The sequence below is a fragment of the Montipora capricornis genome, chromosome 12 (genome assembly GCF_036669925.1).
Source record: "Montipora capricornis isolate CH-2021 chromosome 12, ASM3666992v2, whole genome shotgun sequence".
Classification (NCBI taxonomy): domain Eukaryota; kingdom Metazoa; phylum Cnidaria; class Anthozoa; order Scleractinia; family Acroporidae; genus Montipora; species Montipora capricornis.
This window is the reverse complement of record NC_090894.1, coordinates 5,358,642-5,386,141: the sequence shown is the minus strand read 5'-3', so window position 1 is coordinate 5,386,141 and position 27,500 is coordinate 5,358,642. Positions and strand designations below refer to the sequence as shown.

The following is a 27,500-nucleotide window of genomic DNA, read 5'->3' as shown; positions in this document are numbered from 1 at the left end:
TAATTCGAATAAAACATTAATTTTCTGTGGAAATAAAATAATCTTGAAACATGCGATTTAACTCACTTTTTGACGTCCTCTTCATCATTGTAATTCCATCGACTTTGATGGTAGGAAATTCCAAACATCTAACAAAATAAGCAATCAGACTTTGCACAAAGGTTTCCCTTTACTTCTCAAAGAACACTTTCCACAGGAAAGCTTAAATAAAAAAAAAAAAAAGGACCAACCCCAAGTTCTTACAATTTACTTACTGACTATGCTTGGCATTAATGTTAATTTTCTCTGGAATCGTCACATTGAAAAACAAAGTTTTACATAAGGTGTTGAGCTTTAGTGTAGGCATGTTTTCATTCGAAAATGGGCACCACGTTCCACTTTCTACAGCCCAGCTACTTAACAAAAGGTTAATTAAGATCACACGCGAGCATCAAGCCACCGTACATGTACTTGCAAATTTCTCAGCATCACGTGTTAGTCAATTCCAGTAGTCCACACAGTAAGAATTTACTTCCCAAGATGCTTGAGCAATGCGTGAAGTACAGTCTTAATGGTGGTAGAGCAGTGGTCCCTGTAAATGAAACATACTCCTGATTTTGTTTATTACCAGTCCATTTCTTTTCTCTCCACTGAGCAAGAAGCTACCATGATAATTGAGCTACCAGTACTACATTAGCTAGCCACTGAACATCAACCCTTCCATTCCTGAGAGTGACACTAAGAGATTTTAAATACTCTGTCTAATGACTTTACATGCCAACGGGAGCCGTCTCAGGGGTGAATGGATTAACAACATCTCCCCTTTAACCCTCTCCCCCCTAAGAAAGATACTTACAGATTTTTACTCTGTCTAATGCAGACAATTTTACTCATCAATGGGAGCGACTTCAGCGACAAATAGGTTCATGTACCGGATGGGTATAACGCTCATGCATTAGGCACTTACGGGTGGTAGGGCAGTGGTCCCGGTAAAGGACGCATACTCCTGAAAAACATCATGTGGCTTTGGACCCAACATAACAAAGACGTCAATGATGCCACTCTCGGACATCCAGTGGGTCTCCACTTGTGGCACCTCTTCAGATTCCTTGAAAAATGACATCAGTGAGTTTAACATGGACTGAAAAAACAAAAGAAGAGTGGAACACAAAAGGACTTGGAGCTGACAGTTCAGCTCATGAAATTGACAGCTGTGTTATGTCCAAATGCTGCTCCACTGAAAATACCAAAAGCAATAAAAAACTGTACCTAAATGTTTAGGAGATTTTTAAAATCATGGATCCCCGCAATCAGTTGTATTAATTGCACCCAAACACCACTCACAGTTTAAGTTTGATAGGAGAAATATCGATCTTCGGAATCTCTTAACTTTGTTTTGCAATTATATTACAATATTGATTCAAAATCCTGTTTATTACTACCGGATTGGTTTTTAATATTGCAAAGAAAACTAACTTTTCAGTGCTAAGCATTTTGACATAATCATACACAGTCTTCATGTAATTGGCATTTAATCATTGAAGAACATCATAACACCTGTCCTGCTGTACATTTATAATAACAATTATTAAAACTATACTTATCATGAAACTTTATTAGCTTAAAATTGACAAGAGGTTTAAAAAATTCATGTGAAATTAACCAGTAAAGCATCATTGTTAATATTATTGCTGCTGTAAACCGTTCTAATGTAATTAGTTAGTGTATGTATTCATTACCGGTAATAGTATTATTGTCATTGATCTAAATATTTTCTACCAGAATAATACTGTTTACGATTACGGACAAAATCTTAATTTCTCACAGTGACTTTTGTCACGTTTTTAGACCATTACTTATTTTCCAAAATTACAGCCACTTTCCTGCCAATCAACAGCACTAATAAAACTATTTTATTACAAGGAAAATATGGCAGAAATGTTTAAGAACTATTATGGTTAATTCACTCAAACGTCATAGTGTCTCTTTGTCCTCATCCTCTTTAATTATTAAAAAATATTAATAGTCAGGGACTACTAAATTTAGATCATTATTCATGTAATGCACTTTTGAGTTAATCATTAATTTTAACCATCAAACACATGCAAGGGAGTCTTCGATAAAGATGTCCATAGGGACCTAGCTGCTGTGTCAAGTATAAGACAATGAATATTTTTATTGTACAGTAATCACATCATTTTACCTTTCTTGCATTAGATGAGCTTATGTCCACCCAGGTTTCAGCTGCATTCATCCAGAATACACCAACAGTCCACAAAACACTTAAGCACAAAGAAAACCGGCGCTTATGATTTGGTACTGAGAACACTGTACAATGACACCTAACAAGTCATCTCTTTTCATATTATTACTTTGGCAATGAAGCAGAATCAATAAATATTATCATGTATCTGAACACCTTGACTTTGACCACATTATAATACATAAATTATACTAGAGCACTGTACATGGCAGATGTTGCTTTCATCATGCCTTTTCCACTAAATGGTAGAAATTTTCGACACAATATTTTCTCATTAACTTTTGAAGATCATTAATCTACTTTCCAGTGAAATAGTCACTTGTACGTACAGTGTATAAAGTGCTTTGTTTGGTGGCATTACTTGTGCCGCATGTGATTGTGACGCTCCTAAGAGCGATATCATGATCACAAAAATTACCGATACTTTTGTTACAACATGAATAAACAAGCCACAATTGTTTGAACAACATTATGCACAAAACAGCCATGCTTAATTATTGCAAACACTTTCCACTTTATTTATTCTTATGCTACACAAATACCACTGTGCACAACAGCATTTGCATACCCGCAACAGATACAATGGTACCGGTAACTTTCTTTTGAGTGGTACTGTACAGTAAACATCTTTTCCAAAGCCTCAAATTACTTTCAAAATTAATACTCACAAGTCATTATTTCATACTTCAAAACAATTTTTGTTCAAAAACTTGTATTATTTGAATCAATGATTACTTGTATTCTTAAGTAGTACAACAGGAATATTTTTAAGTTCCTGCACTGAGTGCGGCCCAGTGGTTAAGGGGCTAGGCTCGATTACCAGCCACTGGTTCGGAAAATAAGCCAGCGCTCACTCCCGAAATCTCGGCTGGAAGCGCGAGGTGAGCCATTGTTAATATCCGCCCATCAAAAACTCGCCTGCACAAATCCGTCTGGCATAAATTATACGTTTTGGCTGCAAAGGTATTCTTTGACCTGGCCTGTTCGAGGTTTACAGTGCTTTAAGATAGGAAACATCCAAGATTGCGACAACGAAAAGTGTTCAAGAAGCTGGAGAATGGGAATTGTGTCGTTTTCTACCGCCTGAGTTCGCAAACTTCACTGATTTTCCAGTTGGCACCAAGGTCAAAATACGGTTTTCAAATCCATTGCTATAATTGCAATTTTCTCCTCATACTTCGCTAATGTAAGAGCAAGTAAAATTCCTCAAGATCAATTGAAAGTACTGCTGAGTTTATTGCTGGCAAAACGAGGGGGCCGATGAGGTCGACTGAGAGCTAAAGCAGCCGAAGATTTCGTTGATGATTCGCCGGTTGAATTCAAACTCACATCGATCATTTAACCACAAACTCAAGCTCGTATCATCTGGAAACTTCGCACAGACGTTTTAAGCATTGTTATGTAATTTCTGTTTTCTTAAAATCAGTGTTTTTGGGATGTCTAATGCTATTTCCCCGCAACTATTAACTTTGCATAAATTATACTTTGAATTTACGTCACAGACACAATCTATCGCTCACGCGTCCAGCCGTCTCTTCTCGGGGAGGATACCCGACCTCGAGTGAGCGGCGGAAATCGAGCCTATTAAGGGGCTTGCCTGGTTCAACTTCTCAGCTGCACTTGTAGCCAACTAGCTTGCCTACGGCCAGTTGGGATTCTTAACAGTTGTTTTTGAATGTTCTGTTCTGTTGTGACTGTGTTTCATTGGCCATGAAAAGCCCCCATGGAGAGTGGTCAATTAAGTATGAATTGTATTGTATATTTTAAAATAATCTTGATGTTTGGCAGATCCTGACACCCTCAGTCTCAAGATATGGCATTTGAAAAAGGCCAGTTAAGAAACCTGGATGATGAGCAAAATTATAACATGATTCCCATCACTAACCTATGTGCAATCATAACAGGAATACTTCCATAAAGAGCCATTCGGGAATCCAACTCATACTCGAACACATCCAGATTATACAAGCGGTAAGGCTCGGAACCACTGCAGTGATGATAATTAATAACAAAATAATAATCATGTCATAAAAATCTCAAGGTATGGATAAAATTTACAGAGGTTTCAATAAAAATTGAAGTTGGCCGCTGATTTGAGAAACAGACCGAATCAAAAAGGGGCCTGATGGCCCCTTTCCCTAGGGGTGTCGATGGGCATGCCATTTTTAAAAGAACCCTCCCAAACACCACATTTCAAAAGCAAAATTGATGATCATGATTAGATGACTTCACGTTGTCATTGTCCAAATGAGTTCCACATGTAATCTCAGCTTTGAAAGAATAATTTTGTTTTTTTCAATTTTTGGACACAAAATAATAATATTCCTAAGAAAAAGTGCTCCACTAACTTGGTGGACAACAAATTGAGTGAATCAAATCAAAATGTTGGTTACGGTGAAAGGGAAAACCTGAAGTACCTAGAGAAGAGGAAAATCTGTTGGAGCAGAATGGAGGGCCATCAAACCCAACCTTTCCTACATATGGCAATCACCAGGAATTGATCCCAGGCTACAATGGTGGTACATATGGTTTAAATCTTCGTCATCCTCACCACAAAATAACCATCTGAGATAGGATGAACTAAGAACTAAGTTACTAGGAGTATACACAATTGGGGTTTTGGCACACCCACACCCCAAACAGCAGGGGGTTGACACACCTCGTAGAACGCTCATTGGGTAATGCCATTGCTCCATGCAGGATTTTGGCACACTCCCAAGGAGCAGGTGTCCATTTGGCACACACTGTAAGTAGCCCTGCAGGCTGTGCCGCTGCTCTACTGATACAAAGTGTCTACTAAGTGTAGGAACAAACAAGAACAACAGCACCCCAATTAGAGAGAGGTGGGGGTATAGGCAATTGGGCTTCCAAAGAGAACTCCCAAGGAAACACCAACCCCAATTAGAGAAATGGGAGGTACAGGCAATCAAGGTTCTACAGTATCGACTAACACCTATCTCCAAGGAAGAGAAGAGGCGGTTGAAAGACATTTGGTCCCAGGTACACCCCAGCCTATTCGTCCACCAATCATCGTCTCAACCAAGAAAAGAGAGGAAAAGGATGGCACTCCTTGAGAACTTTGATCCGATGTGCCTGCCTACATGCACTACATCCACCTGCTGCTCCGAGAAAAGGCAGACAAGTTCCACTATTTCTGCATCCAAGACCCTAACCCTAACCCTGGACTCACTCTTGTATGACCAGAGCAGGCACCGAAATCACAAGCACTTTCTGAGCACTGCCTCCACGGCTACACCAGGGAAGACCTGCTGAAAGCCCATAAGCCAGAGTGCCGTGGGATCGGACAGGCCACCGTCCAAGAGGCGATGCCAAAGGGAGGGGAAGAACAAGCTTTACACTAACTTTGAGGCATCAAAGGAGTAAATCTTCCAAACAGAGATGGAGCCACCTGCTACTCTCTCTCTCTTGGTTTCCAGGTCTGAAGATTATGTTTTTACTGCACAGCATTCTTCCAATGGCCTTGTGTCCACAGCCAGCAGTGTGGCCCGCAGGGCTTCCTGTTAGGTGTGCCAAGTGGCCACCTGCTGCTTAGGGGCGGAAGGGAGGGTGTACCAGGAGCCCCGTTGTGTATACTACTTTACGAAACAGGGCCCGGTTGTTCAAAAGCCGATTAACGCTAATTCCAGATTAAAATTTAACCAAGAAGTTTATTTCTCTACTCCCAAATGTTGTTCAACGCTGATATTCGGCAAAAATTTGAAATACGAGATGTTTATCTTGAAAAACAAAAATAAGCAAAAGAAACTTTAACCAAAAAGTTGAGAACATGAAACAAAAGTTTACGCTAATTTTGGATTAAGTTAATCGGCTTTCTAACAACCCGACCCAGTTCTATAATTAGTTAATTATCATTCTTATTGTAATGTACACATAAAGAATAAAGTGAAATGATTTTCACGAAACTGCAATCTCCTTACACTGTAGTTTTAAGTGCTAAACTATCTGCATGCTCAGGGATTCCATATACATGCTCAAAACCAAGGAATGAAATGTCCAAACCAACTGAACAAGGACCTTAAAAATGAAAGTAAAAAATAAAATGTAACTAACAAAAGTAACAAATGAACCCCCAAAATTGGAATTTTTAACTTTCTTGTTCATACACAAAATACTTTCTTCTATGCAATCTCTCCACACCTGCCCCACCTACCACTCTCTTCTATAAGAATATTTACATGTAGGCCACATTGTGTTCAGTAGGGTGGTGAAGAAGGGAATTGGGGGGGGGGGGGGGGGAATTTGGGCATCCTTTCACCTTCAAAAAGGCCCCAACCCATTCTTGTCAAGGGTTACTGCTCTTTACACAAAATTGGTTCTTATGTAAATTTTTGTCATTACTCTGGTTCTATTCAATCAATTACACTACACCATTAGGTTATGAAAAGAAAATATCAACTTTCTTCTGAATCCATGGTGACACCATAGTCAGTGCTTCTGACAGGGTGCGGGACCACACAATTCGATCAAACCCTGTACAATAACACACAATTCCTAAACATCTGCAATATCCTGCACAATACTGAGTGATGTGCTTAGCGCTTTTATAAGTACTCGTTTTACTGTTCATAACTGAGATTTTTAGAGCCTTTTCAAGCGATTTTCTGGCCATTTCCTCTCCATAAACACCTTTGTTTTCACTTTTGTCTAACAGCTTTGTCAAACATTGAAGAAAAGATATACATGGCATTCTATGTAGCTCTGCGTGGTCCTAGGCACTAGCTTGTTCCACTTCATTTGGCGGATCGAGATTGTGGGGCGATTTCCTGTTGTGTTTCTCCAATGCCCAAAACAATAACAGTTCTTCAAGTTTAGGCAAATTGTTTAGGTTCTTAACTTCAACCTTTACAGGGAGAACAGCAAGCTAAGCTATGTAACTCACAATGTATGTTAATTCCTAATGAAGGAATTTCACAACAATACAGACGTAAAAAGGTAGGAAACAATTTATAAGTGAGATAACCACAAACAAAACTTAATAAACGTTCATGCCATAGCACTTGACATGATACGTGTACTTACATGTATTGTTCCACTTTATGCCATTTTACCATGATTGGTCAAGAGAACACTCAAAACATGAGACGGTAATACGCTGCAGTGTCCTGGTTTGACCGGTTTAGAACAGAGAAGACATGGACGGAACAGGAGTTTTTCAATGAAAAAAATTGCTTTCAACACGACACAAACCCTGAGAATTTAGCTTACAGTATCATCACTTGTCCCTTGACACTTCGTTTATCCAATCAAATAAAGGACATTTGGCTGGCTTTTTGTGCTGTTTACATCGTTCGCAAGCACCCTGAAGGAGATATGATGCTTTCTTTTTCAACACTCTTAACAAATAAGATTGAAGGAAAATAACACCTTTTTTGTAGTGGAAAAATATAATTTATCTCTTATTCAATGGTTTAACATTTAATGCTCCCTGACATTTTGCTCATTGCTCATAGTTTTCTTTGCCATAAAATACCACACAACTCACAAAATATCTGGGCAAATTATATGCTAAACCAACTAATAAGATGCCTATTATTTTTGTTTAGAAAAACATTGTGAAATCCTGCACAATTCATGTTGGTCCCCACACAATTTGCCTCCAAAATCCCACACAATTTTTTTTCCCCGCACCCTGTCAGAAGCCCTGCACAGTACACAACTAGAAGTAAATATATCTTTTACCTCTTGGTCTGGTATCTTTGTGTTCTTTAAAGTTTTCCTCCCAATTCTCTTCTTCTACTACTTCCTCCTCTTTCTTTTCAACACCTTCGCCCTTAAGTATTTATAAGAATTATAATTGCTATTAATTAATCCCTTTCACCCCTAAACTGGCTTCCATTATAAAATTACTGCCCCCCTTAATAAGCAATGAATTTAGAGACTGAGATAAATGTGTGCATTCATCTGCAGCAGGTATTTGTTTGTGTAATGTACAAAGGTTGTCAATGAGCTTGTCAAAGGAAGGGACTGTGACTGAAGGAAGAAAAGGAGTGGGGAATTTAGAGCACAACAGAAAAAAACATTAAAAAATGAGTTTGGCGAAGTGATGTGCATACATGTAAAATAACAAGTACTCTGGTACCTGACAATGTTTTAAACATAACTGACTTCTTGTAGGAAAACATGTTTTCAAATTTGTTTCACTGCACATGGAAATGGATTTACTTAAAAATAGTTCTTATGACTGTTTCAAAATTCTTGCTGCTAAAAATGGATTAACTCTGATGCAAATTGTTCTGAAGGTGGTCAAACAATCCTTATTTACTGGTAACATTGCAAGGAGCACAAACCATTTCAGATTGACTGTCTGATTTCTCTTCTTCATTCTCTCCAGGAGGATGCCCTGCTTCATCTTCATCCTCAACTTTCTTTGGCACCTTCCTAGTTTCAAGAATTCAATTTGTCAAAAATTAAATTTCTTTTTAAACTACAAAAGAGAGGATAATAGAGATCAAAGAACCAACAAACAAAGTTTACACTGTAGACAGTGCTTGGAAAAGGCATCAAGAACTTTGTTTTTAATAGGCGGGGAGAACCAAATTGAGAAAAATTGTGCCTGAGGTCGTTTGCATGCACAAGGGTTTCAGTAGAACTTGAAGTTGACAGCCTAGAGTTGAAGTAGAATAAATGACCGTAAATTATTTGACTAGCAGCCCTTTCCTCTAGGGGTGTCTGGGGTCAAGCCATTTCTTAGACTAACAGTTCACACCCAGTTGACACAATTAAAAAGTAAATTATTGATGATCATGTCTAGACAACTTCATGTTGTCATTAAGTCCAAATGAGTTTGGAAAGTGTAAGCGTAAGTGACTAGCCAACACTTTTCGTTGCCTACCAGTATTTATTGAAAACACTGGTACAGTACAATGAGTGAGTCCACGGTGATTGTAACACTGTACCTTTTTTCTCTATACTCTTCAAAGTTCATTAGCCCTCTTGAATTAACTGAAACAACCACTTCATTGTCAACCAGGAAGTCAATTCGGAATGGATCATTCGTTAACACAACACTGTTGTTATTGAAGCCAATGTGAACACCGTCATCATCTTGCTTGAGTTTGTGGTAACTAAAACATGACATGACAGGGTACAATGTTTGATGGAGTTTGACAGTATGTCATACATGTAAATGATAATTATTCAATGGGTATTCAACGTAACAATTTACATGTACTTCTTTGGACTTACCCAACAGTTTCTGGTTCCTGGACTAAAACATCCTTTACTTCATATCTTGGCCTAAGTGGGTTTGCTTCCTTTATTGTAAACCTAACTGAATTTTTTTTTAACGTTTGAAGTTTAAGACTAAGTAAGACATTTCTTCTCTTGTTTAGAACATTACAATCAATCGAGGAATCAGAAAGAACTATAGAATCTTTGACTACTGAATATGGAGATTCGCCAGGCTGAATTGCTCTGTTGAGGCTGTGAAGAAAACCAAAAGCAAGAATTACTGCAATGTTCATAATTCTGTGGAATCTCACCTTTGAGTACCAAATGCCAAACTCAGTTTTGACTTCCATCAATCAAATTTCCAAACATAAATGTAAAGTGCCGCCTGAAAGTGTTTACCTACAGTACATGTATGTATTTGCCTCTACTTTGCAAAGGCAGATTTGCAGATTGATTCTGAGTTAATTCTCACCTCAGCAACTAAGAGGTGTGCTGAAATTTCTCAGAGGTTTGTTTAGGTTTGCCACGGCAAGCAATACATGGTAAACAGCAAGACGCGGTTGGGTTGAATTCCCTCACTTATCCTTTGTGCCAAGTTCAATTATTATAACAACACAGCTTGCCTGCATTATGTTGGTTGAAAAGCTCATGTTTCATTAACTCCTTTTTCACACCCTATTCTCCCTCCCCTAAAATAACATGTAAAAATAGACTGACAGTGTGATAGAACTTCTACTAAGTTTCTTACGTGGCATTCTAATGGGATCAACCGTTTTTTGTTTGCTCAGTTGTATCAGTTATAGTTTTAGCAATTTTTTATTTTCGTTTTTCGCAATTTCAGTGAAAACCATCTTTGGTTGGTTTCGCTGACCAAAGTTCTCAACCATCACCCAACGTACTTTAACCAACTGACTCCTGAGAGTGACACTTACAAGTAATATATTTTGCTCTGTCTAATGCCAGACAATTTTTAGGCCTCCTAGGGCATTTGAGGCCTGAACAAGTTAAATGGTTTAAAATGTATCTTTTATTTTTAGAACCACCAATTCAAATTTTCCAAGTTGTAAAAGAAGAAATGAACCCACTCCGGAGAATTTCTTTTAACCCATTGACTCCTGGGAGTGAGACTTAACAGATTTTACGCTGTCTAACACCAGGCAATTTTATTTGTCAACTGGGTGCACCAAGGGTGCTCTGGGAGTCAGTGCGTTGACCCTGTAGAAAGTTTTACCTTAGCCTACTAATTACTTCACAACAACATAAATTAGGGGTCAGATCACCTGAGTCATTTTTGGGTTACAAGTGTTTAAAGGGAAGTATAGGGTGTTTTTGGTTGGCTTTTTGTTACCATAGTAACCTATTACATCATAATGAATAACTCTTGTTAAGCAATTATTTGGTTTCTGAACATTTTAACATCTTTTCTTTTAACTGGCTGCCCAGCATTTTTATCTTTTAGGGTATTTCGGGCAGCCAACACCCCTATTATCTGCTGTACTATTGTTATTATTGTACAATTATTATATAATTGTTATTAGTTTATTGTAACTATGTGATGAAATAAAGTATTGTTGTTGTTGTTGTTGTTGTTCTCATAATGGTACTATAATGTTACCATTCTATGATACAACTGTGTACATGTACATAGATTCCACACTTTTTAACCCTTTCAGCCCCGTGGGGTTCCCCATTGACGAGTAAAATCGTCTGGCGTTAGACAGAGTAAAATCTATATGTGGCACTATTGGGAGTTAAAGGGTTAATGGGGACATAGTTTTCGAGTGAATCCAGCTGTTGTTAACCCTTTCAGCCCAGTGGGGTTCCCCATTGACGAGTAAAATCGTCTGGCGTTAGACAAGAGTAAAATCTATAAGTGGCACTATTGGGAGTTAATGGGTTAACAGTTCAATTTGTATGAAGAAGAGTTGAAACTGGTTTGAGCCTCCTGAAATTATATTATACTGCAAGATGTTACAACGTATCTCACCGACAAAAACTGCTATCTTCACACTTCTTAAAATTGCCTCTATCCACTCCATTTACTTGGGTAATTATCCATACCAGTACCAGTGAAAATATTCCACTAGAAAAAGGAAAAAAAATACTTAATAATAGTAATAAACTTTATTAAATTCTCCAACAATGGCTTTTCAGAACTTAACTACAAAATATAAAAACAAATGTTTTCAAAATATAAAGTTCCTACATGTATGTACAGAGCTAAAAAATAGCAATGGAATGGACATTTATGATTGTTTGTTAAAAAGCATTTCCTTATACGATCTTATAAAGTCATTCAAATCTTGGATAAATGCATTCCTCATGTCATCAGGTCCATGTATAGTAATTTGTTCCAAATTGTAGTTCTAAGCTCTATAGATGAAGCTACCCTGACCAGTTACAGATTTGCACAAAGGAATGTTTAATTTAGATTTATTCCTTGTATTACAAGTATGTGAGTGAACGTTTGATCAATGGATGAATTTATCACATTTAGGTGCCAAATCGTTCATAAACTTGAACATCATCGTGGCATCTTTAAGCTTGACTATAGATTCGACAGGTAACGTACCAGCCTAACTCCTTAAAAGTTGGTTGAATATGGTCATACGTCCTTGATGATGAGATACATGTAATGCGTGGACCAAAGTTCTGGACCTTTCGTAGCTTTAATAGAAATGTTCTTCTAGGATGTGCTACCTCATACACAGGAGCAATAGAAGAGTCTACTACATGTAAATACTAGAGCGTTAATAGTAATGGTTAGAGTCTTTCTGTCTAATGCATATTTCATGCAATTGATTTGGCTAAGGCTTGAGCTACATTTAGAGACTGTCTGTGTTACATGCTCATTAAAGCTTAAAGTCTAAAGGCACCGGCAACAGTTCTTTACCAAGAAGCAATGCTTTGAAATTACTTGGCATCTTTTCAAGCATCTGACGTGTTCCAAATACTAGTAACTTAGTCTTATCGGGATTTATTAAACTCCACACACTGGTTTCTCTCAGTGATGTGTTGACGGGTGCCTGGGAGGTGGACTGTGGCTCGGTTGCCATGGTGACCTCATTGCTGCTGAGGAGAGTGCTGTCTCCTCCCTAGCTACCTTTACGGCACCTACCCTCCAAAATATTGGCGTGGTGTTTTAAAGACTGTTTGAACAACATCAGGCAGCGATACGTTTTAGGTCTACTGAAAGCTGGGCCATAGCAGTCTTAGCCTGCTTTAATGGAAATGTCAAATAAAGTTTTGAATTGTCCACATACGATTCCACAGAGCATACTCTTGGAATACCAGGAAGGTCATTGATATATATAGAATCAAGAGAATCAACTGCGGAACACCGTGTCTACTGTACGATTGTCTGATAAATAAGTAACATTGCGAACTGACTGACATCTGTTCGATAGATAACTTCTAGATAACTTCTAGTACTCAGTAAGTTTAATTTTAGTAAATTATCACAGAGTGCAATACAATGCTGGAACAGTTTTTGGGTGAAATGTCAAGATAAAGATGGGTAATGAAATAATGTTCATTGTTGATAAACTTGTTTCACTGACCCATGATCCTGTTGAAGACACCTGAAATTTTCAGGTGTCTTTAAGAGTCAATTACTTAATTGTCCAGATAAGCGCAATTAGGAGCACTCCTCCATTTCATCTCCTTGACTCAGCAGTTAATAAATAACGGTAGTTTAACTGAGTAGAGTGCAAATTGGTCTGAAACCATACGTGTGATTTCAAAATAGAACGAGAGCGCAGCGCAAGTTTGATTTGAATGGAAGTATGATTTCGGACTAAAATTGCACAACACCAAGTTCAATTACCATTTTATTACATCCACTTAGAAATCATACAATCATTATTTATAGCTAAAATACAGGATTATAGTCAGTACCAACATTTTATTGATCCACTTGGGAACAAAAGTTGGAAAAATTCGCGATACAATGGTTTTCCTTGTCTTTCATTTTCCTGAAATTTGATTGGTTACCTTAAACAAGCCTTGAAATCTGATTGGCTGTTTTGTTTTAGTGTTCCTTTCTCATTGGCTGGGGAAATGGTGCAATTTCGAGCAAAAAATAGTGCGATTTGGGAATAAATCGCACTGTTGAGAGCCAATCAGATTGCAAGGATCAGCAGTGATTTCTAAATGGATGTAATAAGACCTACTAATACCGATTAATTAGTTACCTGATCAAAATATAAAGGCAGAATAGTTGATTAGTACAAATTATAAAGATAAATAATGTCAACTGGAAACTCTAAAATGATGACGGAGAATGTCACTTGTGATTGAAGTATAGAAATTGTACATTGCTTTACATTTTAATGAAATTAAATAAACCGTCAATATTCAGCACGTGTCGAAAATGGGCCAATTTTTAACAGGAATATATCATGGGTGATTGCAGTTCCCTAACGACGTTTTTGAAAATCACAAAATCAAAGGGATAAGAATTAGACTGAAGTTCAATAACTTGAATAAGTACAAAGAAAAACCTTGCTTTTCGATGTACTTACCTTCTTGCGTGTGAATTCGCCATTGAACCCATTGGATTATGAAAAGGCCTGGGAATTACTTAAATTTGCCAATGTCCCGGATTATGAGAAGCGATAATGGCGCGAAGACTGGGCACCAGGGTTGAGTGAGGTTCTTTGCGAAGTACCCAACTTGCAAGTGAAGTTTTTTTAATCGGTGCATTTGAGAACTTGAAAGGTACAAAGGAGGGTCTCATCATTTACTAAAAATGGTATGTAGCTCTGCCTAAAAGATATCACCGTGCTCGTGACTGAGACGCGGTCTTATTGTGGTTACATCCCGGCTACTTCTCGTTTCATTGTTTTGCCAGTGAAAGCGGCAAACAAGCTGCTGGTTTGTATGTGAATCGAACGCGTAAAAATTGGTTCTGCTTTCAGTAATAGCTAGCTTTTGTTGACATTTGCAGCGTTTTCCGAGTTCCTCGGCTCATATTACTTCATTAGACTTAAGTGTAGGGTCAGATGGTGGAAAAAGGCTTCACTATACCGTGATCTTTTTGGAATCTTGCTTTGCAAAATGGTTAGCGTTGATTATGCTCGCAGAGCGCTTCTCGAACACTTTGTAAACGAACGCCAGCTTATTCGATAAATTTACCATGGAAGTCAACTCTGGCATGGAGACAAGAAATTGCTGTGGACGTTTATTTTTTTAAATCCGCATATTAACTTTTTCCTCGATCTCTTTCAGGGAAACGAAGCTTCACTGCCGGGCGATATGGTGACCCATTGTAAGATTTTCATCTGTTACTTTTGTCTTGAATCGAATTCGCATTTTCCCCGCATTTATTTCTGTTTATATGCCCCAAGTATCATTCTAATAACCACAGTTTTCATTGTTTGCTTGAAAATACAGTTGACGCCGACGAAATCAGGCGACTTGGGAAGAGATTTCGAAAGCTCGACCTGGACAAATCGGGCGCTCTTTCTGTCGAAGAGTTTATGTCTCTTCCAGAATTACAGCAAAACCCTCTAGTTCAAAGAGTTATTGATATTTTTGATACGGACGGAAATGGCGAGGTCGACTTTAAAGGTTAGAAAGATATCATGTAACTTTTTGACTGCTTTATGTATTGCAAATCCTTAGTGAATATATACCATGCAGATTTTGAAAAAATATGCGGCTTTATCGTGGACGGGTTCGGTTTTGTTCGCAACATGTGTTCCCGCGATAAGTTGATTTGTGATTATAAAAAGTCGGCAACTTAGCCTTTGAGCACAAAACGGGAGGGATTAAAGCCTCAATTCCGTTCAGTAGGTGATATACATGTACCTACTGGAGGCTTTCAAGTTACTGTGTCACGTTATCTTCATATCACACAGGCACTCGCTCTATCGAGTGTTCTGCTCCCTCTTTTTAAATTGAGATGTGTTTGTTTAGTCGTTAAATACCGATTTTTATGTCTAAAATCGAAAAAAGGCAATTGAAATTAATCTCGGGTGCAAGCATCAAGATATTTTTCTTCTTTGTGCCCATAGACATCGATCTTATTGTTACGAAAAGTAACCTTCCGTCACCTGTTCCAGAAGGATTTCGTGGAAACGTTCGAGGGTTCTATTAATTGTGGAGAAATTTATTTCAAATTTTAGTGGTTCCACCCTTGCGGATTTAGTCGGTCTGCTCTAGAATCTGCAAAGTTTCTCGAGAAACAACAGGTGCAATTGTAAGAGTATCATTTGTCTGTTGTGGAGGAGACGCTATTTTTTGTCAATTATTTTGCAACCATTTCGGCCGAGAGTTGCTTGAAATTATTTTAATATCAAAATTTTAATATTGATTTATTTTTTAAGTAATTTATATTGTATGTGTAGGCAGGAGAATCTGTGAAAATATGTTCAGTGTTAAAGTGATCACAACACTATCGCCGCTTTTGTAGCGCAACAAAAATGGAAATAATTAAAATCCGTTAAAATGTTTCATGTTTACTGGCACACCGTGTAAATTTATGTTGGTTCAGGAATTGCTTATATTGTATCAGGTGAATAATGCAACAAATAGAAGTGGAATAACCGCGCAGTATGATTTTTCGGGGGGTTTTGAATTGTTAAGTTAACGATTTCTGTTGCAATAGTAAAATATAATTTATTGCCATATATTTTATCTGTCAAAATGAATCATGAATATTTATTTTGGAGACCTTAAGCTTATAGAATAAACGTACATGTACATACTACTGCAAAGAGCGTCCCCTTGGAGAGATTTTTGTTTAAAATGTCACATGTGTCTAGGATTTTTGAAGCACAAACATTAAATATTTATTAAGCTGTGACAATTCATCTCCAACCCCAAATGGGTGTTAGGTTGCATTACTTACAATATGAGCCATCTTCTTGACCCCCTTAAGTGTCGAGAAAAATCAAGCAGTCTCTGTAATTATGTTCCTCTTTGTGTTGAGTTGTGAAAAAAGGGGATTAATACTAATTATTACTGTTGCTAAAAAAGCCAAAAGGTATGTAACTTTTCATTTGCTCATGTGCCAGATTTTGACCCCTTCATAATTAATAGACTAGGAGGTGAATTTTCATTTTGCATTGTATTTGTGCATTTGAATTTAGTTTTGGTTTGAAGGTTACATGTACGTGTATATCAGGTCATCAACGTAAAGTACATTTTCGATTTATCATCACTTTATGTCTCTTGCACTGTATTATTGTTAAATTCAAGGATGCTACTTTTTTCTCGAGTGGCCTTTATGATGACCAGCATATATGAGCGTAAAAAAAACACTGCCATTTAAGTATTATAAAACCTCTCACAACATCTACATGTATAAAAATTGTCACTTTAATAAGATGTGTAACATTGTTTTTTTATGTTTGTAACATGTGTAGATAGATGTACATGTTTGAGCAATATGGACATTACTGCTTAATTGATCACATGTTCTGTTCATTCTCAAGTGACAACAGTTGAACCACTTGTTTGAATATACAAGTACAGTATTATAATATTTTACGGCAGCTCAGATCTACGTTTAAGTTATTTGATTACTATTATTATCATTGAAGAATATTTTGCATGAACTGAAAGTAGTCATACAGACCTGTACCTGCAATGAAGGGGTAGTTTCTAAAGAAACTGTGGTGCTGCGTAGGTGGGGAAGTAGTATACAAAAATTTGGTTTTATCAACGGAGTTGATAATGTAAATTGGCCACCGTACAGAGATTCTAAAAGCTGACGTTTCGAGCGTTAGCCCTTCATCAGAGCGAATCAAGGGATTATGGGTTACGTGTAGTTTTTATAGTATTTTACCATGTACCTCCGCAAATGTCATTTATTGCATAACCTGTAGGTTATGCAATAAATTATACATTGGTGAGACAGGTAGACGACTAGGTGACCGATTCCGCGAACACCTTCGCGATGTTGAGACAAATGACAAGGATGCATCTAAGCCAGTCGCTCGGCTATCTGCGGCCTTTCCCTACATCTAGGTACGACGGAAAGCCGCAAGAATCTGGAACAAAAATTCATCTTTCAAATCGGCACCCTTAATCCTCACGGTATTAACGAACGCTTTTCATTTAACTAATATATTCCTATTTTTTCACGTTGCCATGTTACCACCAATAGCGTAGCTCCTACTCTACTATAAAAACTACACGTAACCCATAATCCCTTGATTGGCTCTGACGAAGGGCTAACGCTCGAAACGTCAGCTTTTAGAATCTCTGTACGGTGGCCAATTTACATTATCAACTCCGTTGATAAAACCAAATTTTTGTATACTGTACCTGCAATACTGCCCTTACTTCTTCATAATAAGAACTAACAAACCCCTCCACTCAGCTTTAGCTGGTCAAATGGCAGTAAGAAGAATAATGGTGATAATACACAGAGCATTCAAATGTTTGCCACATATAATACATGCCTCTGACTAACAGAGTTTCAATCCAGGATCCGTAACTCACGGTACGGAGCGAGAAAACAAGGTTAGTAAGATATTATATCTCTGAGGTTAATCCAGCACGTAGGCGGGCAAGGAAACTAGTCTAAGTCAAGCGGAAGGTTCAACTGCCACAAAGAATGACGTGTCGAAATCCGAAAAACTAAATCTTCTTGGCTGTTTGAAATAGTTGCTTGCAAGATTCAAACAGTTTTACAAGTTTATGTAACAGAAACGACATGAAAACTTGGTTGATAACGTTTTATCGAAATTTTAAATTTAGCAGGCCGTACAGAAGGCCGTACTGTAGAATACGGCCCACTCATTTAGCCAATCACAAACTACCACTGTATACATGTATTTGTTTTAGGAGACTGGATAACGAAGGCTCTACTAAAGTTAAAAAGATGTGCTTTCATTTGAAAGTGGTACATGTACAGGTGTATAGCATATTCTATACCTTAGAAAATGGTAAAATTAATATTCTCATAGTTGCTAATGCTCTGCACTTCTCTTGAATGGTAGCATGGGTAATAGATACCTGTAGATAGATGGATAGGTGAATCGATAGGTGAATGGATAGGTGGTGGGTGGGTGGATGGATGCACAGAGGGAGGGAGAGAGGGATGCGCCAACAGATGAATAGGTGGATAGCAAAGCGATCTAACCCCAGTTATTCAAAAGGTGGACAACGCTATCCACCGGATAAATCACTATCCGCTGGATAGCGCAATTTGTTTCACTATGACCTATCCACTGCATAGTAGTTTATCTGGAGGATAGGGCTATCCATCCTTTGAATAACTGGTGCCTGTATTACGGAGTGATCATAGTTTACAGTTCAATCGCTTGCAAAAAGCAGAAGTGTTGACAGTGCTACTGCATATTATGGGAAAGATAAAATTTCTTAGGCAGAAACACATGAAATAGCTTTAAAGTCTCAGTCCCTTCCCTAGTCAATGCAAGGTACATGTGAAAGGATCATCAACATGAATAATAAAATTAAAATAGTAATTATTTTCCAAAAGGAGAAAGTAAAGTTAGACCATATCAATTTCCAGTTGGTATAAAATTGTATAGCAACAATGACATCATTGAAGTCTGAGGGCCACAGTGTACATGTATAATAGCCAGGCATAGTGCTATTATATTACATGAAATTATTGTTTTTTCATGAAAGAGGAAAACTGGAGTACCCGAAGAAGAACCTGAAGCTGAACATGCAAATTGATCTCACAGCATGCCAAACACACTTGAGTTATATTTTAGAATGTATGCAGTTTTCTACATTTGTATAAGTATGTAATGACAACTTTTTATTTCACTATGTACATGTACATTGTATGAGGAACATGTATCTACATTGATGTAGCTGTGCATTTTCATAGTTAAGCATTATTTTTCTTAAATCCATAACAAAAATTAATTTGCAGCAGGTTCAAGAATTTGGTTTGCAAATTAATGACAATGTTTTTTGTTATCATGAGTTGAAATTAATTATTTTGTCTAGTTGCATTGTTGTAATAGAGAATGTTTAACCCTAATTGGTCTAGATCTAGAGCAGCTGTTTTGTGTGCATGACTATGTTATAAATAAGGAATCTTGTTCATCTGCGGACATTGTCCTTTGACACTCGAATTAATGATAGTTGATGTCAACTGCCCTTTGTTCTGTCTACATGTGTGGTCCTCAATCTTAACTTTTTCATTAAAAAATAAAACTTGAATCTATTCAGCACTAGTGGCTCAAGGCCAGTAAGTACAAGAAATGTAAAAAGATGGATTATTTAGCCCATGAAAAATGCCATCGTACAATTTAATTAGTGGTAGACCGTTTTTCAAACAAAAAGTCTGAAGTCACATTCATTGAATATTCATGAAGCGATTCAAAATTTCCAGATGTCATTTTCAATAGTAAATGTTGTTATGCATCCATAATTATTATAGTTCCATGAGGCACTGTTTCCTCTATTTCTGCTTTGGCTTTTTATCCAGTGATTGATTAGTTTGCTTGTCTCTAAAAATCCTCACTTAAAACAAACCGTAGCTAGCATTGTCTTAAAATAATTATAATTAGTTATTTTGCTCTTGGAAACGTTTTGGTGGCAGTTACCAACTTTCACTTTACAACAATGAGCTGTTGAGTTTTCGTTAAACTAATAACAACTGCAATTTTAGAAATTTGCATTTTATCATCTTTTTTCATTATTTTGTGGTACTCATGTCTTTGATTTGAATCATTATTAGAATTCATAGAAGGAGTATCGCAGTTCAGTGTCAAAGGTGATAAGGAATCCAAGCTCAAGTGTGAGTACTGTGTTTAATCAAGCTGGATCTTTAGCAGTGGTTTTAGTTGACAACTTAATCGAGCTGTAAAGGATGGTGGTTGAGGATGTCCAGGGGCCTCCACTGTGATCGGCTGTCCCCTAGACAGTAACAGGCTTACATGGCCAGCAACCCCTGAAACCCAGCCATGAGCCCCTAGACAGAGACCTCTAGGCACCTTTCACACTACCATTTTTGAACAGTGGAAACATGGGAGTTGAAGGGGGGGTGGGGGGGCAGAAAAGAAAAGAACTTGTCAACGCTACATGTAAAAGAAAAACTGCACATCACTCCACCATAGTTGCTCAAAAATGGCCACTACATTGAGACAGTTTGACCTACACTAGCCTGTGCAGAAGGTGCTATGAAGCTACATTGTAACCGTGCTACAATTTAAAAATTGTAGTTGTTGATCTAAACGCACAGAAAGCCAGCCTCTCTTTGTTGTTAATAAATAAAACATGTTACCACATTAAATTGAAGTTGGTGGCTGGTTTGAGAAGAGTAACAGACTTTATCAACAAGGGGCCAAACAGCCCATTTCTAAATACATGTGAGTAAAATTGATGATCATGTTTAGACAACTTCACTGTCAAAGTGAGTAGAGTGACTTTCGTATGACCTTTAAAAAGTGTTAAAACAAATCTTCTCCTTATTCCCGCTAAGGAAACTCCTAATATGGGCTGTAAACAGTTTGATTGCCCAGTCACATTAGTCCATTTCAAATGGCGTCAAAGCAAAATGCCAGATCGCTTTTCAAAAATTTTCCATGGAGAGATGACGTTGTTTGCATCCGCGTTTGCTAAGCTAATGAAAATTTGTGCTTGTTTATTTTTGTTCGTTAGCCAATTAACAGAGGCCATACAGTGCAAATCAATGGCCAAACAGTTTTATTACTCTACAGAGCTGTGTGGTCTGCTAATTTAGCCAATCACAATGTGCGTACTATCTGAGAGATGTAATACAATGTAATAATTAATTGTTTTTTTTCCTTTTAGTTGCCTTTAGGATATATGATATGGACAATGATGGTTTCATATCTAATGGAGAACTGTTCCAAGTTCTTAAGATGATGGTAGGAAATAACCTAAAAGAAACCCAGCTTCAACAAATTGTGGATAAAACAGTAATAAATGCTGACAAGGATGGTGATGGAAAAATCTCTTTTAGTGAATTTTGCGCAGTAAGTGTTGTTGTTGTTGTATCCCCCATCACTTAAATTTTATGCGTACTACACTTTTCATATTTGATTAGGGTGTGTTGTGTTAACAATAATAATTTTATAATTATTTTATACGAACATACTCATGAACAGTATACATGTACTTAACACCTGTTGTACGTGTAGTTCAAACTACAGGTGCACATGTATTGCTAGAGAGGTCAGAAGCTGCAAATGTACATGTAACTGTATTTGATGGGAGTTGTGGGTTTGAGCATCAGCCTGTTCAAAACAGGGTCTTAAATGTAATATTATTGTATGTGGAGATTGGCAATGTATATTTTAAAACATACAGAACTTAAAGTAAAATTAATTATCCTGGGTGGGTCATTTCACCTTAAGGTGAAGTACAGTACTGGGCCAGCCTCGTTTTAATCAGATCCTACATGGCCTGGCCGGTGTTCCTACTGACCTTCCTTCTTTTCAACATTCCAGGTTGTCGGTAATATGGATGTTCACAAAAAGATGGTTGTGGATGTCTAACAAGATCTTAATGAGCAATGGACTTCGCTGAACTATTTATTATTCTTATTTGCAAGCCTAGACATTTTATATGTAAAGAAAAATTGAGAACAGTCTACTTGATCTAAAAAAACTCATTGACAACTGGAATCAGCAGTCATCAGTTTGAACATTGAAGTGAAGGAGATCAGTGCAGGTGGCTTACAAGAGACCTTACTCAATGCATTGGCGAGCTGCATTCAGCTACCAACTGATTTTTGATGGCAGTTGTTGCATTGTGCTGTGAATGATGCTGCACTGTGCATGTGGAAATCAAGTGTATACATAATGTCGTCACATCTTGGCAGGCCAAATGTAGATTTTTTAAAATTCTTTTACATGTAGCTTAAGCTGTGATCCGGTTCTCGATCTTTCAGCTTGAATCAGCAAGTTTCATGTTCAATGATGCTACAGGAGACCTCACCCCAGTTGTTGAAAGTTCAGATAACTGTATCTGGGGGATAAGTCACTATCTAACAGTTTGAGTCTGTGCAATGATTTCTGTCAGTACAATGTAATTCATCCCATAACCATGAATACTGTATGCACACTCTACTCTAGGCACATCTACAAGTAAGGAGGGTGTGTACATACAGTCATATGTAGACCTTGGACAACGTTTGACGCAAAGTATATTTTACACTCTGGATAGTGACCCATCCACTGGATAGAGTTACATTGTATACATCCTTTGAACAACTGGGGCCTGGGGCTTTGGGTGCAAACTCTCTTTCTAATGTTGCCAGCGACATTTTGGCCTTTGTCACTTGTACATGTATGACTCACATTGTGACAAACAACTGTAGGCAGCCCCAAACTGTGCTCATTTTTATGTTTGAAGAGTACAGTATGTTCTGTCATCCTGACTCATAATTTTATATACCAAAGCCTTGTTCTACAATTTTATTAGTTGAGTCTTTTAATTTGTATGTGAAAGTAGTAGTTATCAGAGAATGACGTAGGTTGATGTTAATGTAGTAGAATTGCAGAGAGCAGCACCCAACCTGGAAATGTTTGCTGTAGTTGAAATGCATTCATGTAAACTACTGTATACATTTTTTTTTTTTTGGTTTTAAAGCTTTTTAAACGTAAGAGAACCTCTACCTATGTCCCAGCTTATGGAGGTAATGGTCATTGATGTAACAAACTACTTCACAATACAGAAAATAATTCTTTGAAACCAGACTGACAAAGTGGTTTCAGCGATTTTCATCTCACGGATACATCCATGTCTTTGTTAGCTTAGTCAGGGGCAAATAAGTTGTGCATCCCATACTGGTACAGTGCTGTACCAGTATGGTACAGGGGTTGTGCTCATAGCCTGCATACCAAGCACTAAAGGGGAAGGAAAGAGGGGATTGGGGAGAGGAGTTCCTTCTTTCCCTCTCTTTAGCACTTTCTACACAGACTGAAAAGCTGAAGGCAAAAACACAACATTTTTTCTTTTGTTTTTTTGCAACAATGAAATAATTTTTACTTAAGTATGGGGCTTCATCAGTTTCATTAGAGTACTTGACTATACATTTCTGTAGAAAGATTTAATTATTTCTACATACATGTATGTGGGTCAACAGTGTAGAGGATGTCATGAAATACTAAACCTTGCACAAAAATTATTAACATCACCCGAAATGGTCTTTCTGGAAAACATTGACCATGTCATTTTGTAAATGCCACAAAATGTTAAATTTACAATTTTGTGTTTTTTCCCACAGATAAGAAACATCGAGATCATATTTTTGTGGAAAGGTTTTCTTTGAATTGTGGAAAGTCCAGAGGATGTATTAAATCTTGATTGTTGAAGGTTCCTGGCTTTTGAGAACACGACCATTCAACTCTGAAGCCGTGTGAAATAACTTACTGGCCAACCGTAGTTGTATAATTATAAATGTGTAGTGAATTTGACGAAGAAAGACGAAAAAATCAGAAAATCTTCAGGGCCCGGTTGTTGGGAAGCCCATTAAGTTAATCCAGGATTAGCGTAAACTTTTGTTTCATGTTGTCAACTTTTTGGTGAAAGTTTCTTTTGCTTATTTTTGTTTTTCAAGATTGACTTCTTCTATTGTAGAGTTTTTCCGAATATCAGCATTGAACAGCATTTGGGAGTACAGAATAAACTCCTTGGTTAATTTTTGAACTGGGATTACCGTTAATCGGCTTTTGAACAACTGGGCCCCGGTTGATTATCATCCTTATCAATAAAGGGCAAAATTACTGAGCGCTGATTGGCTGAGACAGGGGGCATTTTTTCTTAATCGAGGGCATTTTTGGTAATCAAGAGAGGGCTTGATTACCTGTCAATGGTTGGTTAATCCGTTGCATAGCAACGTATGAATTTTTCCCTTTATTGATAAACAAGTAATCGCATGAGTCCTCGTACTATTAAGGATTAATTGCACTTGTGTTTTGGAAATTTTCCAAATTGCCCTCGTTGGTTCGCGACTCGGGCAATTTTGGAAAATTTCCAAAACACTTGTGCAATTAATACTTAATAGTACTCGGCCCCATGCCTTTACCTATACATAAAAGTACGTCTAACATTGCCAGTAGAGCATTTTACCGGCACCGCAGAGGTCATCTGTGACTTGGTTACTAATCCCTTTGAATCCACCTGAATTTTTCAGGTGTCAATAAGACAGGGTCTGAATGGGGTTTCGCGTGATCCGTGAATTTATCCCAATCGCCAAACTGAAGGAAAAAACTCTGTGCATGCGCGAATTTGAGACGCGGACGGCAACCGGAAGTGAGCTGTTTTACTTTTAACTTGTCTTCACACAACGACATTCACATTGCTAAGTATCTTTTTTCTTTTTTCCATTAGAGATGATCAGTATAAAAATCTGGGAGACACCAATGTCCTGGTACGGTAAATGTTCTCTTCCGGTTGCCGTCCGCGTCTCAAAAACCCGCGTACTTATTAACTCTTTCTTTTTGCGTATTTTCCCTATTCACTGTCGCACGCGTCCGATTGACACTTTTTTGTGTGAGTTTCAAAAACAAAAAAAGATATGAGAAAGGTATTGACTTCGTAAAACATTTTTTTTTTATCTTAAATGTAAACAATGTTTTTTTCTGTGCTTCACTCGTCAATTCAACATTCAGGACACCACAGTTTCTTGAGGAACTGATCCAATTAGCTAGACATTCAGACGGTCAGAAAAGACTAAATCTGCGCGTTTCAATCTTTCTGTACGCTTCTTTTCACTCTAATTGCTTTTTTTTGTTCCCTTTACTAATTTTTGTACAATAGCCATCCTGCGCCATATACTTTATCAATATTCAACAAAAAAACACCCATTTAAATACTTTCAAACAACCTTCAAGTCAATTGTTCAGTATTCTGTCGATTTTCATGTGGGCTCAGCTCTCTATCTCGGGTTGCTTCTGTTTTGTTTTCTTTCTTGGATTACTCGGTGTGCCCTCATTTTGAAGCGATGTCTTGCTCCATTTCAAACTGTCAAAGTGGATTCAATAAACTGCAAGGAGATTTAAATCAATCGTACATGAAAAGGGTCAAACATTGTCTTCGTACAGGAACTTGAACCTAACACACCCACCTACACCAAATGCCGATGCACTGGAAAAAAACGCAAATGGTCAGCCGTTTATGACCGACGCCCCTATGTGTATTCGCGAAACAAATGCATGATGATTTTGCTGGAAAATTGTGAAACATGCAAAGAGAGTTAAGTACTTGCTAACTCTTAAGCAACCTTACACATCAATGATAAAATTTCCTTCTGGCCTTCATTGTCGAACACAAAAACCCGCTTACGTCATCAATAGTAAACACTGCTTTGTCCGATCGCCCGCCTCGTTTTATCACGTGTCTTCGAAAAGTATCTGCAACAAGCAAAGTAAATGAGCCATGGAAATATTACATTGTAGTTGTTTGAAACAGTCGCCAAGATGCATAAATTGGTTTTTGGGCAATACAACTTTTAAGAGTAGCTTGTGATGAACATGTTACGCGACACGGTGGTGAGTTTTAGAGTCAGAATGGAAAGGGGTTAATTTTCCATATGTCGAAATATTCTGCTGGAAGTACAATTCAATATAGTTTATTACGATAAAGTGCTGCCAGAAATCAGGGATTTATACTTACATCACGCAAAAGTTGGATACTATTTTATTTCCTTATTGTAGAAAAGAAACGTTTGTTCGACTTACCAAACATGACGATTACTCGCACTAAGATCTGTATGAAAATATCAAATGGAATGGTCCCCTTTTTGTTGTGGTATCGCAGGATAATAGAACTCAAGGCATTGTTGCTGAGTTGATAACCTAAAAAGAACAAGAAACAGATTCAAAGTTGTCAATAAATGATTCCGCGCAAGTTTCCAGCAGCAGGCATTTTTTAAAGGTCCTACCAAGCCTATTCGGGCTTGAAAGCTATAGTTCAGCTTTTCACTGAATACACTTGACAAAATAACTCGATCCTGATTGGACAAGATCAGTACAACTACGCGGGTGAAAACGAGCAACTAAGGACAAAAATTGCCGGCAGTAAAATCTGAAGGGGTAGGTGGTACAAATGAGGATACCGGAGCCGAGGAGAAAGTTCTGGATGCCGCTTGCAAGGGCAGAAAGCCAAAGGCACTGTAGAAAGATTTCACTTTCTTGAAACACATTCGTTTTCAAAAATAAGAACAAAAAATCTGGCAGACGAAATAGCAGGGCTTTCGAGAAACAAAACGGTTACCTAAATGGATGAGAGCATCACGAAGCTCGTAAAGATTCATATCTCCACTGTTGTCTTTGTCATACGCATGGAATGTTTCCTGTAAGTACAAGAGAAAAAAGACAAACCTTTTTTTCGAAAGCTAAGTTACTTAGTGAGTTTAAAATACACCAAATTGATGTCTTTTAAGGCTGCTCTAACTTGATTAAACTCGGGATCAAAGAAGTTCTGACAAGTTCTGGGCAAGGACGCCTGCTAATAAGCAAATGCCAAATGGTCTGACCAGACAATCCAGTTCGTATCAAGTTTTATTTGAGCCAAATGGGCCGAATGATTTCGTGATATGAAGCTCTCGAAGCAAGACAGTTTAGTTATGGGGTCATCACCAGAAAAGTAATTTATATTATATTGTATCAGCTTTACCAGAATTGGCTTGTCGCTTAAGACTAAAGTTGACAATGCATATGTAAAGAATGTGTGCCAAATGCGTGAATCCCAAATAAATTTGCTAATCCTGTTAACTCTAATATTTCAAAACACATTCTTGTGGGAATTATTAATAAGATTTTATTCTGGTGCAAGGCGAGCACAATAACTAGGTTTTCCATAAGAAAAAGAAGTCCAAATACAGAATGGTGTCATAGAGAGTCCAGCTGAGAACAAACGCTTGACCTGCAGCTGGATGCAGTTTAGCAGTGCGGGGTTCCCTTTTTCCTCGATAGAGTGTGTTCCTGTTTGTTTCTTTGTTAGTTATCTGGTTTGCTTTTAATCTTGTTGTGAAAGGTTTATAAAAAACATTCTTTGGTCAATGAGATTGCAGATAGGAGATATAGGAATGTTATTGCGGTCTATGTGCCAAGATATGATACCTTAGCGCCCAGTATTGCTTCAGAATAAAAGCGGTATTTGG

General features: G+C 37.6%; 3 protein-coding genes and 1 long non-coding RNA gene across 7 annotated transcripts in view; 2 read left to right on the top strand and 2 right to left on the bottom strand.

Annotated features, from left to right (window-relative positions):
* LOC138027023 (neutral alpha-glucosidase AB-like) overlaps nucleotides 1–14,011 on the bottom strand; it is a 33,437-nt gene extending 19,426 nt beyond the window's left edge. The window contains exons 1-11 of one of the 2 annotated variants that reach the window (XM_068874513.1): nucleotides 13,957–14,011; nucleotides 11,421–11,516; nucleotides 9,449–9,685; nucleotides 9,160–9,327; nucleotides 8,551–8,641; nucleotides 7,943–8,033; nucleotides 6,181–6,277; nucleotides 4,128–4,229; nucleotides 2,183–2,261; nucleotides 947–1,120; nucleotides 67–128 (exon numbers count right to left, since the gene is read on the bottom strand). In XM_068874513.1, the coding sequence (XP_068730614.1) occupies nucleotides 67–128; nucleotides 947–1,120; nucleotides 2,183–2,261; nucleotides 4,128–4,229; nucleotides 6,181–6,277; nucleotides 7,943–8,033; nucleotides 8,551–8,641; nucleotides 9,160–9,327; nucleotides 9,449–9,685; nucleotides 11,421–11,516; nucleotides 13,957–13,988 (1,229 nt within the window). In that variant the 5' untranslated portion in view covers nucleotides 13,989–14,011. The remainder of the gene's footprint in view (nucleotides 1–66; nucleotides 129–946; nucleotides 1,121–2,182; nucleotides 2,262–4,127; nucleotides 4,230–6,180; nucleotides 6,278–7,942; nucleotides 8,034–8,550; nucleotides 8,642–9,159; nucleotides 9,328–9,448; nucleotides 9,686–11,420; nucleotides 11,517–13,956) is intronic. The other variant, XM_068874514.1, reaches the window with a different exon arrangement.
* Nucleotides 1–24,043, top strand: part of LOC138027026 (uncharacterized) — a 27,590-nt gene extending 3,547 nt beyond the window's left edge. The window contains exon 2 of the long non-coding RNA XR_011127391.1: nucleotides 23,872–24,043. This is a non-coding gene — a long non-coding RNA (uncharacterized lncRNA). The remainder of the gene's footprint in view (nucleotides 1–23,871) is intronic.
* LOC138027025 (calcineurin subunit B type 1) lies at nucleotides 14,067–23,709 on the top strand. 2 transcript variants are annotated; one of them, XM_068874519.1, is made up of 6 exons: nucleotides 14,067–14,186; nucleotides 14,663–14,702; nucleotides 14,828–15,004; nucleotides 20,106–20,165; nucleotides 21,182–21,366; nucleotides 21,841–23,709. In XM_068874519.1, the coding sequence occupies exons 1-6, from the start codon at nucleotides 14,184–14,186 to the stop codon at nucleotides 21,886–21,888; spliced, it is 513 nt and encodes a 170-aa protein (XP_068730620.1). In that variant the 5' UTR covers nucleotides 14,067–14,183; the 3' UTR covers nucleotides 21,889–23,709. The 2 variants fall into 2 exon arrangements, with proteins under 2 accessions (XP_068730620.1, XP_068730621.1); XM_068874520.1 differs by lacking the exon at nucleotides 14,067–14,186 and adding an exon at nucleotides 14,403–14,494.
* A 689-nt stretch (nucleotides 24,044–24,732) lies between the features above and the next one.
* Nucleotides 24,733–27,500, bottom strand: part of LOC138027024 (calpain-9-like) — a 32,740-nt gene continuing 29,972 nt past the window's right edge. For both annotated transcript variants that reach the window (XM_068874516.1, XM_068874517.1), the window contains exons 17-20: nucleotides 26,612–26,690; nucleotides 26,077–26,193; nucleotides 25,682–25,749; nucleotides 24,733–25,382 (exon numbers count right to left, since the gene is read on the bottom strand). In XM_068874516.1, the coding sequence (XP_068730617.1) occupies nucleotides 25,356–25,382; nucleotides 25,682–25,749; nucleotides 26,077–26,193; nucleotides 26,612–26,690 (291 nt within the window). In that variant the 3' untranslated portion in view covers nucleotides 24,733–25,355. The remainder of the gene's footprint in view (nucleotides 25,383–25,681; nucleotides 25,750–26,076; nucleotides 26,194–26,611; nucleotides 26,691–27,500) is intronic.

What these genes read in the sequence shown, in the direction of transcription:
- LOC138027025 (XM_068874519.1), top strand. An exon ending in TAAGGAATCCAAGCTCAAGT is followed by an intron (nt 20,166 to 21,181) that starts GTGAGTACTGTG and finishes TTTTCCTTTTAG; the next exon opens with TTGCCTTTAGGATATATGAT. An exon ending in CTTTTAGTGAATTTTGCGCA is followed by an intron (nt 21,367 to 21,840) that starts GTAAGTGTTGTT and finishes TCAACATTCCAG; the next exon opens with GTTGTCGGTAATATGGATGT.